Source organism: Drosophila montana, unplaced genomic scaffold (assembly GCF_035044405.1).
Source record: "Drosophila montana isolate Dmon_TW-CO22-7 unplaced genomic scaffold, ASM3504440v1 contig_1505_1, whole genome shotgun sequence".
NCBI classification, from domain to species: Eukaryota; Metazoa; Arthropoda; class Insecta; order Diptera; family Drosophilidae; genus Drosophila; species Drosophila montana.
Window position 1 is genome coordinate 4,075,001 of NW_026996452.1, and position 15,000 is coordinate 4,090,000.

The following is a 15,000-nucleotide window of genomic DNA, read 5'->3' on the forward strand; positions in this document are numbered from 1 at the left end:
TTAGATCATTGTGCGCATTACAGGGTATCTATAAGTTGATCATAAAATAATTAGAGATTAATTTGTTTGTTCTAAAGCAGTTTGTTTAATTGAAAGAAGAGCTGTACAATATATATATATGCACTTTGTGATAAATTACAGGGTATCTACAGTTAATCATAAGTACTCTAATTTACTCATGCCAAATGCTCAGTTACTGAAAATTAAATTAAATTTGAAGCAACTTCAAAACAACCTTGCTGTGAGTCGAGTGCGTGTGGCAACTCTGGCAAGTTACAGGGTTGCATAAGCCCAACACCTGCAATCCCGTTAAAAGCAACGTTTCCGCATTTGGTTGGCGCCCAAAATCAGCTGGCCAAATATTCAGCCGTAATGGGAATGTTTTCGCAGGCCTTATGCGATTTTCAACGAAGCATACCCTGCACTCTTGTATCACACACACACACACAGAGCAGAACACATTTCGGACTCGGGTTTTGGAGTCCGGCCGAAAATGTTTGAGCGCCGTGCATGTAAATAGCTAACGTAATGGGAATTTGGCGGTATTTGGCATTTGGTATTGGCGTTTCAGCTTCCAAAGCTGGATAAACAAAAAGGGGCTTGCCATGCGGCTTGTTGCACTTGTGGTGCCACTTGCTGCAAGCCCTGCAGTTGAAACAATGAAATGACATCCAGCTGGAGGGCTTGCTTTGCCCGTAAACGGGGGTGGCATTATAAGAGTTAGGGTTAACTATAAAAAAAGCAAATAAATAAATAGTTAGGGTGGAACGGGCGAGAGCAGCGGGGAAGCTTGGGTAAGGGTTGCTCTGCAACAAGGACGAGTCCTTGCTGTAATATACATATTTCTCATTATAATCCGATAGCTGTGATAACTCAAATATAAATATGCAGTTGATCTGTAAATATACTTGTATTAAAAAGCAATATGAAATGACTTATTAGAAGTTAAGTTAAGTACTAAAGGATGTCTAAATAATGTTCGATGTTATACTAAATAAAATTGACTGTCCAACTTCAACTTCTATCCAACTTCTATATCTTTATAAATATAAATAGTTAAGCTGCGGAATGGTCAACTTATTTTTATATTGACAAATACAACACATGGTCGAGAATAAAAATGGAAATCATGATATATGTATCTTTATAGAGTTGGCAAAAAAAAAAAAACCGTATTAAAATTAATAACAAAAACAATTTTAATTACATAATAAATTATATATATAACAAAAAAGTAAGGATAAGATTTGTACATGTGGAGCACAGTGAAAGTAATAAGTCCAGATATCTTGATAAATAAAATAGATTTCTAAAACTTTTCGATCAAACGTTTCTATGGCAGCTATATAATATAGTAGTCCGATCCGGCCGGCTCCGACATATGTACTGCCTGCAACAGATAGACGGATATTAATCCAGATCGAGAATATATATATATATACTTTATACTCTATACGTTCTATTTCGTGTGCAAGTTAAAATACCCTATACAAGGGTATACAAATTATTTATTTATTCATAATAGTTAGATAATTAAAATTGAATAAAAATCTACTTCACACTTTATTCTATGCTTCTGCGCAAATACTGTTCAAGCTCATGAAACATCATACTCAATTTATGCACTCCCACATGCTATAGGGTATTTTAATAGCTTTTTATAAATAGTCGATATTATTTTTAGATTTCTTCTAACAATACGAGCCGCTCGGCTTGCACACTCTATAAATATTTGCCTGGTCCACGTTTAAACACTCGGCTGAATTTATATATAATTCAATTTAAATTTATGTGCTTCTGCTTGGAGATTTATTTATGTCTGCTCTCAAGTGTTGGCAATTGATTAGCATACTTAAATTGCTTTTATTTTTCACCGATTTTAGATGCACTTCCCCCGGCACACACATGCCCGAGAGTCAGCTCACATGTGCTTGATAAACATGTTCAGGTTGACATGCAGCAACAACAAGAGCAACAACAAGAGCAACAGCAATAACAACAACAAGAGCAACAACAAATGTGTAAAATGTGTTTTACATATTCGATTTGTTACCGAAACGCAGCTTTGCCCTACGTTTATCCATCTACTTTGCACCTTAGCGCCGCAAAGCGCGCTACAAAATATTTTTCTGGCTTTTTTTTCTTCTTTTTATCTGGCCGGAAATTCACACGTGTGTATGTGGGTGGTGTGCGCGTCCATGTGTGTGTGTGAACGCGCTGCGGCTTTCACGGCTGTGCGGCTGAATCCTGCTTGAGTCCTTGTTGCTGGTATTTGCGCATTGTGTTTGCGGCTCAAGCGCGTGTGGCAACAATCACAAGCGAATTCGCTGCCAGACACGAACTGCTCTTGAGTGAGTGTGAGTATGAGTGTGTATGTGTGCGTGTGTGTGTGCGTGTGTGCATATCGAGCAATAACGATGAGTGGGCACTTGATGTTAGTGCAGCTGTTTTGACTGGCAAAGACCTTGACGTGCCTACAAGCCAAAGCAATTATCGATAAGGATTCCACAGCCATCGGCTCGAATGTTTCTGTTTTCATTGCCATTTTGCCAATCAAGTCGAACAGCAATGAAATTCTCTTGTCCAAATACCCTCGGTATGGGTTGTCATACTATATCAACGTCACGCTTAGGTCTCATTAATTTGTAAACAAACCACACTTAATCTCATTATGAACACCCTCTAAAAACCCTCTAAAGACAGTTTCTAACTACAAACAAAAAAAAAACAAAAAAATCCTTTATTTTCTTTTAACTTTTTTAATGGCAAAAAGTTGTCACGCGCGCGTAATTCCGAGCTTCATTGTCACATCTCACAAAAGAGAAAACACATGTTAGTTAGCCCAAGCAGATAGACTGGCAGATACCCTATACGCGACTCTCGCTTAGAATATACCTCCATTTGAATAAACCGTTAATTAAAATAGGCCTGCCACCAATAATTTATAGATTAGAATTTTTAGCTGAGAGCGCACGACCAGAGGATACCCTGTAAGCTTGTTTAAGCAACGCTTGCAAGCATCACAGGCAGCACACTTATATTTACACTCAGTTGTGAAGAATTGAGCATATTTTAGTTAGCATGTCTCGACTAGGAGATACCCTGTACTCATATTTGATACCCATTGACACGAACAATTGTCGCTTCTTTTCATCTCTCACCATGGATAAAAATTACTCAAATAACTCGAAATCTTAGCCCCGACGAGAAGATACCCTGTAAGCTGGTGCAAGCGATTCACACACACATTACAGACAACACATTCACAACACATTCAACACTCAGTAAAAACAAATGAAATTGTTCTGCTCAACAATTTTCGACTAGGTGATACCCTGTACATTGTATTGTCACATAGATTCACGGCTACTAACAGACCTGTATACCCCTTTTAAAATAGTACAGGGTATACTAGCGAACATCAGCAAAATGCACTAGAAACATTGCAGCTTGCAAGGGTTAAGCCAAGTGGCGCAAAACAAAAGTTTTGCTTTAAAAACAAGCAAAGCGCTTGTCATGTGAAAATTTTAAGCTACTTTGCAGAGCCTTAAAAGCTGGCTGAATAAGCGCTAAAAGGCTGGCCAAAAAAAGGCTATATATATTCTAAGCCAGCAGAGAGGGTAGCTACGTGGCGCTAGGGCGTGGCAGACTCCATTCAATTAAGTGCAGGTAGCACATGGCCAGCCGAAAAGTCTGACACCTAGTCGAACTCGATGCGGAGGTCAAAGTTTATGGCAGACACAAAATCAATGCAGTTGCCCCCAACCCCAATGCCAACATACATATATGTATGTAGGTGTGTCACGGTGTTAGCGGGTCAAAATTTCATAAATCAAAGTGGCGCTAGATGCGCGTGCAACGACTCAAGCAACAATCGCGTCAGTTTTTTGAGGGGCACAGACAGCAGCAAGGGGCAGCTGCCCCCCCGCCCGCCCGCCCAAAACACTGATTCAACTTCAACACACGCCACAGTAATTGCTTTATGCTGTGAAGCGTGACGCGGTCAACAACGCAACGTGAGCAAAACCTTTTTGATATTACACACTCTACACACACACACACACACCCTTTTATCTCTATATAGTCATATTCTGTTGGCTAACATGAAAAAGTTGAAAAGTTTTATGATATTTTAGTTTATTGTTGCGTTCGCCAGCTGGAGTCTTGCTGCCCAACTCCAAGCCCAAGCCAAAAACATATTCTACGTAAAATATATGTTGCTTACAGTGCATTGATTTTGTAAATGGATAGCAGCACAGGAGTCAAGGCTGCCCCATTTTTTATTACACGGCAGATATCCTATTCTTGCCTTTCAACTAAAGGGTATAAGATGTTCTGTGTGTGTACTTTTATACCTATGTATTGGGTACTTTTATTTTATTTGATTTATATAAAATAATTTGAAAATATTTAGTAAAATGCACTGGATTGGCATGTGCGGAAAATCAAATAATATTAATTGTTTATTATATTTGTATAACCTTAATCCATTGAAAATGGGGCAAAAGGGTAGCATGTTTTTGGGCAAATATATGTAACAGGCAGAGAGAAGAATATCCGACACCAATAAGTATATATATTCTTGATCAGCATCAAGAGCCGCGTCGATCTAGCCATTCCCGCCTGTCTGTCCGCAAGGATATGAGCATCTGTAAGAGCCAGAGACTTTTGAAATTTTAAAAAAAGGTAGGTCTTCTAGAGTTACCAAACTTGACATTTAATCAGTTTCTAGAGTAGTACATATTGATCAAGCATATTTAACTGTTTAGCTATGTTTAAAATTTATATTCCGTGGATTGTTATTGATTATTCAGATAGTTATACATATCAAACAAATTCTCTATATTATTTTTATTATTTTAAATTATAATTTTTATTAATATTCTTATTTTTATTATTGTTGTTATATATATTTTTATTATTATTAATATTATATTTTCGTTATTATTATTATATTTAAATCATATATTTAAATATTATTATTCCTTTAATTTGAATTTCATCTTGAGTATTGCTAACAAATTGTGATTTAATTCTGTCTATTAAATGTGACATAAATTTGATATTTAATTTAGTTTTAATTTCATTGATTATTTTATAATTTGGCTAATTAATTTTGCTGCCACCTGTCTGTGCTAGTATATCTATATACATATGTATACATATATAAAATGTGCATTCACGTGTGTACACACACTCGCACTCGCACACACACCCACACCCTGCTGCCCCAAATTGTTGCTGACATAGCAAATTGAAAAGTCATCAAACCCGGGGTCAACACTGAAACACCTAAAATATTTATAACATAAATTGCATAGACAACACTAATAAATTATAACGCTGGCGGCATATAAAAATATATCCGAAAATAAACAACAACAAAAGGTATGTGTATTTTATAAGGCAACTAAATTTTAAGTGCTGCAGCAACACGAATGCAAACACAAATGCAAATATCTTTATAAAGTGCAGCACATAGATACACACACACACACACACACATATTCACAGTGGCAAAGCTAATAAGCAATTTCTTTGAGCATTTTCGCCGCAGGCAAGCTTCGTGCAACATTCCCTCGGCGCACCCTGTGTGAATTATCTTTCATGACAGATTTATGGTAAAATATATATATACATATATATATATATATATATGTAAAAAAAAGTAGAAAATATAAACCACAGACGATGTGCTGAGACTGATGATATCAAGCAGGTGGCGAAAGTTTATTGCCCATACGAGTCTGGCAATATGGCCGCATGTGAGCTGGGATTGCAAAAAGCGAAATGCTTGAATAAAAAAATAAAAAATAAAACAAAAAATACGAGCTGAGAGAACAATTTGCGAAGCTGTCGCTCTAATTAATGGAAGACTTTGCCCACACAGACAGCAGCACAAAGAAAATTTTGCTAATTAAGAACAAAAAATAAAGAAAGTAAGAACGTTGCAGACGGGTCTAGCTGACTGCGCAATACGCTGCTCAAAAGCTTTAAGCAGATGACTAGCGACTGGAGACTCTTAGACTGTAACCAACAAGCAGTTCCTGTCAAACTGTGGCCTTAGTATATGTCCCTTATATGGCCAGAATATTAATGGATCGACTTCGAGGGAAGGTTGTCAGTAAACCAACTGTACGCTATAAACATATATGAACTTTAGATACACAGCAAGGGCACGCAACGAATAGACCCCTTTTAAAGTTGTGAACAGTGTATAAGAACTGCAACAGCGACAACTCCGGCCACTGTGGCACAACTTCAGCTCCTTTGGCTGCACATATAGACTATCTATGTGTGTGTTTGTGCAGCTTGGCCATTTCTTGTGATTATTTGTAAGAAGTTGGGCGCCGTGTTGCAAGTAATTGTCACTGGTTCGCTGCCTTGGGATATGGATTTGGATTTTGGATTTGTGTACTTGGTTTCGGCTTTGACGCCGCTCAACATCATTAAATGTACATAATGGAATTGCTGTGATTTGTTTCGCCAGCTCTAGATTTATTATCTCACTCGGCATTTTCCAGCCGAAAAAATCGGCTTTATGTTACGCTTGCCTGATGACTGAGTGCAGCCAGACGAGAGCGTGAGAGCGGGAGAGCGAGAGAGCGAGAGAGGACGACAGGACATAAGCATTACAATGACAATCCAAGTCGCTTACACAAGGACATTTGTGAGAATTTATGGCGCTACGAAAGCGGCAATTGCTAAACTTTACGCATTTAATTTGTGCAAAATTTGCTTATGACTCGAAATTGAATTAACCTGATGAAAACTCTGCTATCCAGCCAGATGTTCTCACATACGCTTTCGCTTTAGTTTCGGCTCTGTAATATCTTGGGCAGAATGAAATTTTACAATAAAAGCGTATGAGCTTTTCATTACGTTCCTATTGATACATTTACTCTATTTTCGAGAATTAACGAACTCATTTTGAATTATTCCCTTATCCAGATAAAAATGCTACATTTGATACTCGCCTTGAGAAGCTCACAAATCCCAACGCGTTCCCACAAACGTTTTCGCTATTATTTCTTGAATTTCACTGTTTCATTCTTTAACAAAAACTAATGTTTATTTGACAAAAACTAATGACTTATTAAAATTTAATAAGCAGAAAAATAAAAGTTGGGAACATGTTCCCACAATCCTTTTCGCTTTTATTTCAGCAATATATATATTCACCTCTAGTTACTTTCATTTGTGATATCGTGTTTAAATATGTTTTGGAAAAACACAAACCTTCGACAAACCAACTCACATTTGTTGTACAAGTTTTGCTGTTGTGGCTTTCGTCATTTGCATTTCAAGTTTTTCCCCTGGCAAAGTTTCTGGAGAAGTTTTGCAGCCGTCACATATGCTTGAGATGATTGCAGGACTTCATTTTAATAAAATATGTTAGCTCGGACTTGAGTAATGGCTGCAATAGTTGAAATTAATTGCCTGCAAAGCTATACAAAGTCCTTGCCATGCCTTATTTCTGAGCCTGGCCAAGGTGAACAGTTTCTGTTGTTATCAAATAAATTAAATGTTGGCCCTGACAAAAAGCTGTCACACAACACGTTCAGTTTCCGGCCGAGTTGTGCAAATTGGTGCGATAATATCGCTTGGCTTTGACTCTGAGCATTTGTGTCTGTCACATATTGAATGATATATTCAAGCATTACTTTTGTAAATTATAGAGGTGGAAGGCATTTAAAGCGGCATCTTAGTCGAGGGCAGATATATGCAAAGTATTTATTCACTCTATTATTAAATGACATTCAACTATGTTAATTCTTTTAAATATTTCAATTCAGCGTTAATTAAAAATCTGTCTCTTAATAATCATAATCCCTAGCATATTGTTGTTGATTTCTCTTTCACATATGACACTTTACACTTTAAGCCTAAAAGCATTTAATTTTTAATGCGTATTGTTTTAATTGTTCTTTTTTTTTTTTTTTTGTTTTCATTTCGTTATGTGTGATTCATGACATTTGCGAATGTGGTTAACATTTTTAAACACTTGTAAATATGTTAAATTTTGTATGCGTGCAGCAAAAGAATGGCTGTGTTTGGGTACGGAGCTCATCATTAATTATTTATTATTCAAGAGTGCAGAATATGAAAGCACTCAAATAAAGTTGAATGTGCAAATTATTTAATTAAAGCCAATATAGTATAAGTGTACACATATCTATATATAAATATATCGATCAGACTCTGAACTGTGCTCTGTAAAACGGATGCCAATCATCGGCAAAATTAAGGCTCAAATACAAATGTCGGTCAATTTATGTTTTGGCCATTGTTTTGGCTTGGCAAATTAGCCACATTTGGTGGCATTTGCGTTGGATTGGTTTGACTGCACTTAATACTTGCTACGTGCCGGAATCTATAATTATTGCTCGGCTAATTCGTGTAATAAAATGGATTTGTTGATTATGTCACATATTTTTTGGCTATTGTTGCATCACAATAGATTGACATTTGGGATTTGTTGGCCACGGTTGTGCCACAACTTTTGGCAATCAAAATTTGGCGTATTGTGGTTCGTTAGCGTGTTTGGCTAACTGATTAGGCCATAAATTAAATTAACAAGAGCTTTAAAGTCTATTAGTCTTTATTTAGCTGGCTCTAGTTCCGGGCTTTAGTTTATATGAAAAACAATTTTGTTTTAATCTATATATTGTTTAAATTATTTATGAAGATTCCAAGAAATAATTGAACCATTTTATTTCCGCTGAATTGAATGTTTGTCAGTTTGTTAAATATTTGTCGGCATTTATTTGGAATTAGATCGATTTTTCTGTGTTATACAACACTAAATCTTGGTTGCTATACAAGCACATTAGTATGCTCTCAAATTGATATGCTTTTGACAGGCTGTTAAATATTCGAATTGTTCAACACTGCTTAGTGTTGAAAACAACAAGGCAGCGTTTTCTCTAATCTACTATGTGCACTGTTTGTGAGAAATAAGAATGTTGTTAACATTTAGCAGGCAGCATTTATTTGCCTGGCAAAAATAATCATAATTGAAAATCTGTTCAAATACATATTTAGAAGAAGCTTCTTCATGGAAGAGATCACTGACTTTAGGGTTTGGTTATTCTTAAACACAAGTTCTATCTGCCCTGTTTATATTTAACACCTAATTTAAGCTTTGTTTTTGATTGCGTTGGTTAACGTTTGCCTATGTTTGCCCAAACAGAAATCAATTCCAATGCCTTTGGTCATAAATAGTTCATTGCATTGTCATTAGCCTGGCTGGCCACTTAGGCACACTCTCAGCCAATAATATATCTTCAAGCTGGTTGGCTCGTTGAACTAATGCGTGTAATTCATTAGCTGAAATTAGAGTTCAATTGAAAGGTTCAAGGTCTGCCGGCCGCTGGGGCAAAGAGCAAATGTTGCCATTGCCATTGAACAGACATATAGCACTTCATTAATGTGCCCCCCCCCCTCTCTCTCTCTCTCTCTCTCGCTCCCTCTCTCTCTGTAGGATCTACCCCCCTCATGGGAAAATTGTAATAATAATGTGGTCGTTTGCTTTGACTGGTTCACGTGCTGCGTTGGCGTTGTTAAATGGGTCCTTAATAGGCACAACATTTGTGGCAATGTTTTTGCAGCAAACACACACACGCACACACACACACACGCACACGCATTTGCCTCATGTCCTGCCAGCGAGTCGTTTGCCAGGAGCTGCTTTTGTGTGTGACGCCTGCTGATGGCTCATAATTGCGTTACATCTTGTGTGTGCGGGATTTTGCCGTATGCTCTTACGAAAATCAAATGAAAATGAAAAAAAAAATATATACATATATATGGATATACACAACTGTATAATATAGATTAACCACATATATAATTCATGATGTGTCTGCAATGGTTTTTATTTGATTTTCGCCTTTGTTGCAAACGCATAACTCACATTAATTGAAGCTGGATTTTTTTATGTTATCTATTTTCATTCTTCTCCTTTAACCAGGTGTGTGCTTAAATTTTCGATGAGGCTAATAACAAATTGAGAAATTTCAATACATATGTCAATAAAAGCAATCAGACGATAATCGGCCATAAATTAATGTCAAAGATATTTAAATGGTTAAATGATAATAAGATAATTGCTTAATTATATTTTATTCGCGGCTTGTTTAAAATGTTAAAAATATAACAGCCCGACAAGTGAAAAAGCATTTGACGGTGCCTGGTAAATAAATATATTTATTAGAATATCTGACTATTTTCGAAACCTTAGCTAAAAATCATAGTAAACATGCTGTCAGGTTGATAGTTTGAAAAATTATTTATATAAATTCACACAATAAACGCTATAGGAAAATTCAATATTGTGAGATTTACAATCTGTTCAAATATGTTGCAATATAAAAGTAGCAAGGCAGCCTTCAAGGAGTTGAAAGATCCACTTTCTAATTTACGTGCGAGTAATCCTGTTATATATCACGATAATCTGCGACCGGGCTATGAAAGCTTATCAATGGTTAATTACGCTAATTTGCATTCTAGAGTGAATGTCGCATATCATGCTAAAACTGTACAAGATCTTGAGAGACCCGTCATTTTAAAATCCAAAGTTTCCGATGCGTTGCGGGGCAAAAAGGTGCCGCTGCATCAACAAGATGTTTACCCAAAGGCTTTGGATTTTGAAAAAACTGCTAAGCTGGAAAGAAAACATAACGACATCATTCACCGGTCTGGACAGACCACCAAACGCGCCAGTTACAGAAAAAGTATCGAGTGGGACCAAGAGTCATGGGTGCTCCACGATAAGGTGTTTAACGATCAGTTCGACATTAGCCGCCATCCCAGCTACACGATCAAGAATGTTGCCTAGTAAGTGGCCAAATGGCCAACCCATTTACAGATACATAATCATACAGTTTTGAATATGCTCTGGCAGTAATCTGGAGTGTGAAATGCTCTATATGGAGGCTAGGGAGAAGTATAATGCGCACATTCGTCGTGAAATGGAAAACTTTGTAGCCTCAAAGCGCAGCGCGCGCGATCAGTTCTTCACCAGAAGGTAGTTAGCACATGGCCTGTGTTTTTTTTCTAGCAGTGTATTTATGTTGTTTCCTTTATTTTTGCAAGACTTTTATCGTACAAGACGCTTTGGCCACCGCTGCACACAAAAGCTGAGCTGAACATATTTATAACCAAGTTTTTTCAACTGACGCCGGCGCAGAAAAAACGTTTACATTATTTAATGACAACCGATTTAACGACAATTTAGTAGAAGAAAATTAACGAAATTTAATTGCAGGCGTAAATGTGTTAGTTACAGATATCACAGATCAATTTACTAACATAAGTATATTTGCAATTAAATGTCAAGGAAAACGTGAGGATTTTCGTAGTATTTTTAGTCTTAAACTTTTAATGGATGGACTTGCAGCCTACGGCTAAGTTCTGATTGTATTTTATACATTTAATGTGATCTAAATTGGTTGCTTTGCCTCTAAATAATTATCTCATATATATCTTTCAAATCCCAAAGATGTACTTGGATTCATTAGGCGTTGCTCTAAGGAGTTAATGGTCCCCTCTTCTCTCCTGACTGACCATGCCTAGCTATGAGTAGGGGCATTCACTTTTAATTATAATAATTCTTCTAATTATAATATAATCATTTATTTAATATACATATCTATTATTCTTGGCCATTAATTAATTCGCATGCAATTAATTTGCGCACTTCTAAAGTTCTTTAAAATAAATCAAATTACACTAGTTAAATATTTGCTTTATATATGATTATATATTTGAGTAGCTTCTATTGTTTTCAATTGTTAAGTCAATCATGAATAAATTCAAACAAGGCATAAAATAAATTGCGCTTTATCGCTGTGAAAATATTTATTCACCGTTTTTTTTTTTATAGTCTTTTTAAAGTGTTTTATTTTCTGTCAGATTTAACAGGCAGATGCGTGTGTAGCCTGTCGGTTAACAGGAAGTACGCCATTTGTCAAATAATATTTTAAAACTGGTTTTTATATTTTTGGCAAAAGCCTGCAAACGACCTTGTTAGACACATGTAGACTACATATGTATGCGTGTGTGTGCATGTATTTAACAAAATGCTCTCACTCATGAAAATTTATAGCTATTTTGTTTTTTATATATTGATTGGCTGCTATCATTTACCTGCTCCAAATAATTACTTTGGTTGAAATTTGCATTTAATTGCTTTGTTACAGGCGTGGAAATTAATATTTATTTACAAATATTTAAGTACAAAGGGATAATATTGTGCATTTCCCTAGCAGAAATCAATTTCTTAGTATTTTCAAAAACTTTCATTTTATTTTGGCTGGAATTTTCACTATAAATATAGATTTATTTGCAAGACGTTTTCACATAAATATACTTATATTAACTTACTGACTAATACCCTTGCCATTCATTTTAAAGTCGTCTTTAAAATTGTTTTTATGACTGCAATATACAAAAGTAATTGGATTGATTTCGAACTATCAGTTAAACAAAAGCATCTTTAATAAATGGCATAAATTGTAAAGGTGAGAAACAAAGGCAAATAAATCCCACGAAGTTCTAAGGAACCGCCCTCAATACATTTCAACACATTTCGTGCCAAGTTATTTGACCCTCTGGGCTGTAGAAAAACAAGAGAGAGAGAGAGGGGATGGAAAATTATTGAAAACACTTTGCATGCCTGAACTCATTTTCACAACAAACCATGAATATTTAAGCCAGGTAATGCGTTTCCTTAGGCAGGTGAACACTTCGGAGGTCAGCTGCGAATATGCTAAATATTTGCGGTTTTCACGCGCTCAAAATGCCAAGTACTTTTTATTAAAGTTTAATACTAAGTACAGCTAAATTTGAAGAGCCGCTGTGTGGGCTTTTGCCAAAGCGGACAAGTGGCGTGGGGAAAAATCACAGTAGCCGCGCCGCGCCCGGCATCCGCAACTTTGTGCAATAAATTATAATTTCCGCATGCTGAGCTTCCGTGTATATACATATATATGTATATGGTTTTTTTTGCACTGTGCCCTACACCTGAATGGCCAGAGATTCAGCCGCTGGGCAACGGCTCGCCTGGTCATTTCCCGGTCTTATGAAGCTTATGAAAAAGTGTGGGTGGAGAGGCGGAACAACAAAAAAAATGATGGTGTGTGGTGCATGGCTGCAAGGTGTGCGCCAATTTCCGGCGTGAGTGGGCTTGCATGAGCTTGGGCTACTTTCAAAAATATTCAAAATGTTTGCCTAGTGGTTCGTTTTTATTATATTTTGTTTGAGCGTTAATCGCAGCATATGTGGCCAGCGGCACAGCAGCTAAATTGTTATTAATTGCGCTTGAAATGCGTTGCAACAGCTCTTCAGCAATAATTCGACCCGATTATTTAAGTATTTGCCCTGAAACAGTTTGCTAATCATTGGAGCTGCTCGTGTGTGTGCTGCTTTTGGAGTTCATTTAACTCGATGCAGCGGCAAAGAACGCCAGCAATAGGTTAATTAAAAAAACATTGCTCATACGCACTGTTGGCACACAGGATTTACACTAGAGCTAAATGCATTCGCTTGGGCGGAATGTGCAGTTTTTTTATAATCTAGTCGAACAATCTAATTTATATTTTTAATTTGACAACATAATTAACTTGCATTATACATATTTCAATTTGCGCTACGCTTCAATTACTCGCCAAATCTCCAGCACACTGACAAACATATTTCGACTCCATTTCGTATCGTGCTCCGGCATCGCGCACTTCCCATAAATGTGCTATAGATGAAATAAACGCGTGCTGTAAGTATGTGTTACATATTTAACAAACAGCATACCCGTGCAATCATGGCCAGCCAGTGTTTGGCATTTTCCTTGCTTTTCTCTTTTATAGCATAATTTTTATCATCTGCTTTTATTATGACCTGTGGCTATACAAATTCTTTCAATGGGTATTTTAGTTATGCGCGGCTGTATGTTATGAAGCGAGTCTGAAGTAAGTTGGGCATATTTTAGGAGAAAGCTCATCTAGCAATGTCATGCTGCCTTCATAAGGTGGATCTATCGATCTGAGTAACTAGAGCTACAGGTGGTAAAATTTGATATGTGGGTTCTTGTATGCTCCATATATATGAAGAATATGATATATATATATATATAATACATATACTTATTATTCAGAGTAAACATACGAAACAATATATGTATACTAATGAAAAAACTTGAAAGAAAAAATATATATAAATGTCTTCTTTTTTTTTCCTTGTCAGTAGTAACTTCAGATAAAGATTGGATTGAATAAATATATATAGACTTAAATATTGATTTGTTTGAATAAATATATATATACTACTTATTTTATATGTATTCAATAAAATGTTCATCTAAAGTTTTTTTTATAAATAGTCTACAATATATCTATATGAAATAATCTTTATATATATTTATTCTAAATTGACGACCGAAAAGGAAGAAAAAAGGCGTTCATTTATATATTTGACCTAACCAAGGGGTGAGTCCTAGTCAAGCGCTCACATGTGGAGCATTCATGTTTCCTTTCTTTGTGCCCAATTTTCTGAACTACAACTCTTCTCTCTCTGTGTGTGTGTGTGTGTGTGTCCGCGTCCTGGTCCTTTGGTCGTAACTTTCGCTCCGGGCACACAACGCACCAGTTTTGTGGCATTGCAAAATGCATTTTATACGCAATAAAAATACACTTGCCGAGCGGTTTTACAGCTCGCCCGTTTCTGTTGGCTGTCGCTTCTTTTAGCGCAGTTTTGCCACCATAATATTTCCTACTTATAAAATAAAACCAGAAGTCAGTGGGTTTGTGCTTCTCCTTGTTATTTTTTTTTTCCTTTTTTAAAGAAAATTTAATGAGCTACTTAATGTTGTTGTTCAAGCGCTGCTGCTGCAGATTCAGTTCGTTTTTTTTTCTTTCTGTATTTACGATTTTAACAAGTTGGTTGTTAAATAAATTTAAATTACGCGGTCCCCGGCGTCCTTAACTGTTTGCCGCCCAGTACATT

General features: G+C 36.3%; 1 protein-coding gene across 1 annotated transcript; it reads left to right on the plus strand.

Annotated features, from left to right (window-relative positions):
- The first annotated feature begins 10,264 nt into the window (after positions 1-10,264).
- Positions 10,265-11,351, plus strand: LOC135435193 (uncharacterized). The gene is made up of 3 exons (XM_064692130.1): positions 10,265-10,839; positions 10,907-11,029; positions 11,098-11,351. The coding sequence occupies exons 1-3, from the start codon at positions 10,361-10,363 to the stop codon at positions 11,237-11,239; spliced, it is 744 nt and encodes a 247-aa protein (XP_064548200.1). The 5' UTR covers positions 10,265-10,360; the 3' UTR covers positions 11,240-11,351.
- The last annotated feature ends 3,649 nt before the right edge of the window (positions 11,352-15,000 follow it).